The following is a 6,641-nucleotide window of genomic DNA, read 5'->3' as shown; positions in this document are numbered from 1 at the left end:
CGAACCTAAAACTTACAACTTGTAAAAATCTAATCGTTTAGCTACAATACTCCGTGTCGTATGTGGTGAACAACCCTGTATATCTGACAACATTAACGGTTTTTGAGAAAAAAATATATAAAATTTTTGGATAAAAAAAAATGCCTGTTTAAAAAAATTGTATAGCCTAAACGACAAATTTAGTGATTACCACAGCCACTGCGGCATAAAGGCATAAAGAAAAGATATGTGGTTATCTATTTCAACAATTAAATTGTTCGAATGTCAAAGAAGAAATTATTATAAATCACTTTTTTCAAATAGAATCCCCATTTTTTTATTCTACTAATGAAAAGGTTTTTCAATTCGTTACTTTTTGATTATACATGTTCCTATACCTAAAATAAATCGTTATTAAGTTATTTAATATTAAGATTTAAAGAATATATTTTTCCTGATTTTAACCAGTAGCCTATGACTTTAAACGTCAAGCGATGTGAAACAATATATCTGGCCATGCCATATTGTGACACTTTGTTAAGAAATCAGCATGTTATTATTATGGAATTCACTTAGAATTAACTAATTATATGTTTTTTCTTACATTTTCGTTTTCATTTACAACTTGTCAATAATAATGAGGATACGTTAATTTGAATTAGGTGTTACAGTAGTGTATCTGATATTTTTGTTATTAAATAATGATTATTATAACTTATCTATTTTTGTTAGAAATATACTTTCTAAGAATTTTAATAACTATTTTTTAGCATTTATTGAGAACGTAAAACAAAACCAATAAAATAATGAATTTACCCTATATTCTGAAAATTCTGTAAAATTATTAAAATATTTGAAATATTTCTTAATCTATTTAATAAATAGGGCTTGAATAATACGAAAATGCTGTAGGTTTTAATGTATACACAAAACTAAATCTATATAAAGACAAATTTGCCTGACCAACAAAATATCTAAATATCTCCTCGCCATGTAAATGGTGCCCTTAAAAAGGTAGCCAGCAAATACTACAATCTACACGGTCAGCAATAAGTAAGTAATCGTAATTTAAGTTAATGAACTACCAGCTAGCTTTTAATTTAAAAAGCATCCCCTGATGTATATTTTTATGATGTTCCTAAGCATACTGTTCGCGAATGCTATATACATCACTGGATCACTAGTTGCATTCTTTTCACTTTTCAGTTTATACAGGATGTTTCAAAAATATTTGCCATCTCCCGTGGGGATTCTGCTGATTATGCTATTTTCAAAAATTAAAACTAATAAAAATAACTAATCTGCAAGATTAAAAAAAGTATAGAACCGTTTTCAAACTAACAAATCTTTTTCCAAAAAAAAAATTCGAATTTTAAACTACACCATTTAAAAATTATTTTTACTCAATATAAAAATAAATTGCCCTTCTTAAAGCCAACTGGCAGTAAGCGACATTAGAAAATAAAGAAAAGTACAGGACAAGTAATGACTGTCATTCCCCAGCCATCTTTGACGCCAATTTTTTTCAATCGTATGCTGTAATTTAACATAGTATCAAAACAAAATCATTTGGTGACATATAAATTTGACTAACTTGTATCATACAAATATATTATGATGAATAGATAGACGAATGAACTAAATCTTTTTAGATACTTTAATCGTTGATTAAAAGAATTGGGAAGATACGCAACCTAATGTGCGATTTCGTAAAAAGACTGATTTTATTTCCCCTTACGTCTCAAGTGCTGTACGATGGAGCCTTTACTCGTTCTGCGACCAACGCATAAAACACTCATTTCCTCTAATTCGGCTAGCGAAGGCATATCGAAGACGGTTTGGAACTGAAAGCGACAGTGTTGCTATATTAAAATGTGTAATATCTGTAATACGTTTGACGAAAATGTCTTTGTATGAAAAATCCGCGTTTATGTATTGAAAATTTATTCGTGTTAAACACAGAATAAACAACAAAAATAAAAGTTCTTTTATAGGCAGTGAATATTTCGTATTCGAAATCGTCAGTCTGAATATTTCGATCGAAAAAAGTCATTTATTTGGCTTGGAAATGACGACTATTGATATTTACCATAATATTTTACATATGAAATAACAGCGATCTTCATTTCCAAGCCAACTCTGGCTCCGTTTTTGGTTTAATCATATAATACTATAATACATTGTTTAATGATAGAAAATCCGTATTATTAACGTACTGTATCCAAAATCCGTAAATCTACGGATTAATCCGTAGTTCTGACAACACTGTCTCCGGCAACCACCCACTCTGTCCACTGAAAGCAGAGCTACAGTACATCATTCTTTATCCGCTGCGCTGTAAAGGACTATCAGCGCGCAGCAGCGCAGAGCTAAACTAAATCTCGGACATGTAACGGTAACGCCGCGCCAGCTACATCTCGGACGGGTTTTGTGCCACGAAATTGCCCATAAGATTGCTCATCCTCTTATTTCTTGAATTCACGCTTTAATACATATTCTTGCAGCTCAAACCATCGACGCAGATGTCACTGTGCAGAAGCCGAAACGTTTGCGAGAGCTGCTCAATGAGAGGTCCTTTCAAATTTGGTTAGGAATCCTGGTGATTGTTTCCTTGGTATGCACCTCCATACTTATTTACTATGCTGTGGATTTTTCTGCTGTCCCCTCAAGTCCCATGGTAGCAACTGTAGGACACGATGACGATCTGGGTGATGGAATTCAAATCATACATAGAAACGTAAGTAAAATACAAGACAAAGGCGGCTCAGGAATGACAAGGTTAGGTTAGGTTACTGGGGTTTGGGATTCTTCATGATCCCCCACTCTGAGGCCTTGGGTCCATTGCGATACCCCTGTTATTATTGTACCAAACCTTCCTCTCATTTTGGGATTTTGGACTAGTTGAACACAGGGCAGATATCTAATCTGCTCAACTGAACCTTGCTCTTTGGTACAATAAAATTATATTACATTTTTCTCTCTTCTATAATTGTATATGGGACCGTTGTACAATTAAGGTCCTTTATTAATGGTTATTCTTTTTTTGCGTTAAAATTCTTTAATAACCAGCTCCAAAGTTCCCGATGTCGCTAATGTTGGCTTCTGCTGTTTCCTATAGTCCCTCCAAAAAGCATTGCCTTAAAGTTTTAAAGCGTCGGTATTCCAGTGCCGGAGAGTGGAACAGCAAATGCTTTAAGATTTCTTCTTTCTCTCCGCAGGAGATCTTCTTTTGGAGATCTTCCATCTCACGAGGTTTACCCCCGTGGGGCATGACGCCTACAATTATGCGTACTATGTTTTTCTTGTGCTCTAGTAGTTGTCTTGTCATTTTGCTATCTACCACTGGCCACAGTCTTCGAGCAGTAGCGCAGTCCTCACGGTATTGTCACTTCTCTTGCTGCTTGGCCTTGATGGTAGTTTCTATAGCTTCCTTGAGTATATTGATGGCCACAAGTGGTGGGTCATCTGCCACGGTCTCTTCCCTAAACTCTCTTTGACGAGTCTGTCCGCTTCTTGGTTGTCTATCACGTCTATCGTTTAAATGGTGCAACTTACCTGACTTTGTTTTATTTTTTTTTTAATTAATTATAAAAACCATTGGATATTTATTATTTATATTAATTGTTATGCGAAATAAACCTTTTGTAACCTTCCAATTTGTATTAATAAAATTGTTATAGCAAAATAAATCACTAATTTACCACAATACACTAATAAATCACTTTTACTTTTTCATTGGACGCATGTTTTGCTAACGATCATCAGCAGGTGATTCAAACTAGGGTCAGTGTTAATCATTTGCTGATGACAATAACATGGTTAGCGAAACGCGTGTCCAGTGCAAAAGTAAACGTGTTTTGGTAGTCACAATAGAATAAGAATATTACATTATATTCTAACCAAGTTAGCATCATCAGCAGATGATTAAAACTGAAATTATGATGCTAACATAGTTAGCGAAACGCGCGTCCAGTGTTTTCGTGTATTGTGGTGAATTATTGTTTTATTTTGCTGTTGTAATAACAAATTTTCCAACCTCCATCTGTAAAATTATTATAGTTTACATTTTTCTATTGAATTTCTCGTAGGAATGGTCAGCCAGGCCACCCCTAAACACTACCAGTGTAGACGGACCCTTAAAAATAGTGCGAATATTGCACACAGCTGGGGCTAACTGTAAGGACTACCAAACCTGTGCCGGTATGGTTTTAGGCCTTCAGATTTGGCAAGTGGGAACACAAGATATGGTCGACCTGGCATGGAACTACTTGATCGGTGGAGATGGAAATGTGTACGTTGGAAGAGGACCTGATGTACAAAACGAGTGGATGTAAGTATTTATACAGGGTCCGGCAATAGTGCGTCGGGCATCTGTAGCTCCTAAAATAAAAAAAATTGGGAATTTTGTTTAAGTGCAGACCTAAAGTATGTACGAGGATGTATTACAGGAAAATATTTTAACTTTCACAGGGTGGCTCAAAAAAAAGCGTGAGTGGATCGGGATGATTTTTTTTTAATGGAACACCCTATATTGTTGCGAACAAAGCAACCTATAAAAATATACTCCTCCGGAAATTCCGCCAACAAAATCTAAATAACACCCTAAAATACGAAGAGAAAGTCACGATGAAAGTATGATTCCCAGAAGAAAATGTGGCTGCAAAATGGTCACGTACATCACGTACCATCCGGGACAACTGACCATTTTGCGGGTGTAAAAAGAAAGAGTCTAACACAGTCTCTCACCGACAAGGGGTAGTTCCGCTCAGACCCGCGATGGTACCCTATTACGGTTCAGGTTTCACGCGCCAGTGAATTAAAAAGATAAGTTTCTGCACCAAGAAACTAGTAAATATACAAAGTCTAACACAGTCTCTCACCGACAAGGGGTAGTACCGCCAACACCGGCGATCGTAACCTGTTACGATTTTAAAAGTTTTCACGCGCCAGTGGACACAAACGTTTCTGCACCAAGAAAGTACTAAAAATACAAAGTCCAAGTTATTCTCTTTCACGCGCCAGTGAACAAAAATTACAAAGTTTCTGCACCAAGAAACAAGGAAAAATACGCCAGTTATTTTACGTGTCATACGCAAGTTTACGTTTCTGCTGCAAGAAATTCTAATTTTTCCAAACCAAGAAAGTTAAATTATTCAGTAAACGCGGAAGTTTAGTGCTAGGTAACTACTTTTTCCGAAATCAGCATTTGTCAGTAGCATTAAGCTAGATATAGTTTTTTCCTAGACAATAAGCTTCCAAACAGTGCGACAAAGTGTGTAAACCGACCAAAAGTGTGTGAAATCGACCAAAAGAAGTTTATAGCGCAGTATAATATAACCCCTTGGTATTATACTGTGGTCAGCTGTACCTTTTCACCGCCAATACAAATGCAGAAGTGAGGTAACGAATTTTGAACATTTATGACAGGGTTTAATGACAATTTAACGAGAGTGACTTTGGAACATTTACATGCAAATTTTTTTTATCAAGTTTTAGTTATATTATATTTTCGATTTTATATTTTCAAAGATCTTGTACCAGATAGTATAAATTTTTGTCTAGCACAAAGAGTATGAATGAGAGAGTGTAAGGATTTAGTATATTAGGAAATTGTGTTTATTCTTTTTATTGAATTAAATATTGTTTGCTATTATAGTTCTACATTTATTTTTTATTCAAATATCCAACCAGTATCCTTGCCAATACAGTATATACTAAACTAGGTAGTATACGTAGTACTACCTGCTTGTCTTACAAGCTAATACTAGTATCACATATCCTAGTATGTATGTACGGCAGGAATGACAAATCCTGCTCCACACTATATATTATTTAGTCTTTAGCCTTTCACACACACACAGGTCATTTTACATTATCCATATGTACAAATAAATAATAAGATATGATTAAAAAAAAAAAAAAAAAAAAAAAAAGCAAATAAATAAAGAAAAATATAGAAAAAAAAAAAAAAAAAGTTATTAAAATGTTTTTTTATTTTTAATTTATCAAAACCATTAGGTATTTACTAGATTTATTCACTACCATGGCAGGCAATGGTAAACCACAGATGTCCAAAAATTATGCTAAAAATAAAATATAGTAAAATTATCTTTTGTTTTTTTTTTTTAAACAAACACTGTATATTATTTTTTAGTGGATTTTGAGAATTAAAATGAACATTTTTGTATTTAAAGTGTATTTCAAAATTTCAATTTGTTTCAAAAGGAGACACCAGTATTACTCTCATATGGCTCCTTCAACGGGAAAATACGAGAGAAAATTATTGGTAGTTTTTGCACCCATTGTGGAAAATGCCATAATCCCAAGTGAGAAATGAAATTCTAAAAAGATTGAATTATTTTATACGCCTTAAACAGTTGTCTTATGACTGACTATTGGGCGTTTGGTTTCCTCGATCATTCTGTTTTTTAATAAAAGCTGTCATATTAAACTATTTTCTAGTGGTTTTTACAACGAATCCTATAACGCATTAAACGATAATTTTCAGTAAGATATGAACACTTATTAAGACAATGCTATATGAAACAATATTGCCTAATAGACCTTATAACGCACCTAGCAAGAGTCTCCCATAATATCATGAGAATCCAGCACAAGATTATAATAGTTACTTAAACTTATCTTATTAAAGTTGTATTACG

General features: G+C 33.9%; 1 protein-coding gene across 1 annotated transcript; it reads left to right on the top strand.

The window, feature by feature from the left end:
- Positions 1–388: 388 nt before the first annotated feature.
- LOC115883799 (peptidoglycan-recognition protein SD-like) lies at positions 389–4,327 on the top strand. The gene is made up of 3 exons (XM_030902204.1): positions 389–1,032; positions 2,484–2,716; positions 4,068–4,327. Exons 2-3 carry the CDS (start codon positions 2,654–2,656, stop codon positions 4,311–4,313), a joined length of 309 nt encoding a protein of 102 aa, XP_030758064.1. The 5' UTR covers positions 389–1,032; positions 2,484–2,653; the 3' UTR covers positions 4,314–4,327.
- Positions 4,328–6,641: the final 2,314 nt, after the last annotated feature.

The sequence above is a fragment of the Sitophilus oryzae genome, unplaced genomic scaffold (genome assembly GCF_002938485.1).
Source record: "Sitophilus oryzae breed Bouriz unplaced genomic scaffold, Soryzae_2.0 scaffold_1984_pilon_pilon, whole genome shotgun sequence".
Taxonomy (NCBI): domain Eukaryota; kingdom Metazoa; phylum Arthropoda; class Insecta; order Coleoptera; family Curculionidae; genus Sitophilus; species Sitophilus oryzae.
The sequence above is the reverse complement of the archived record's forward strand: the minus strand, read 5'-3'. Positions and strand labels throughout refer to the sequence as shown.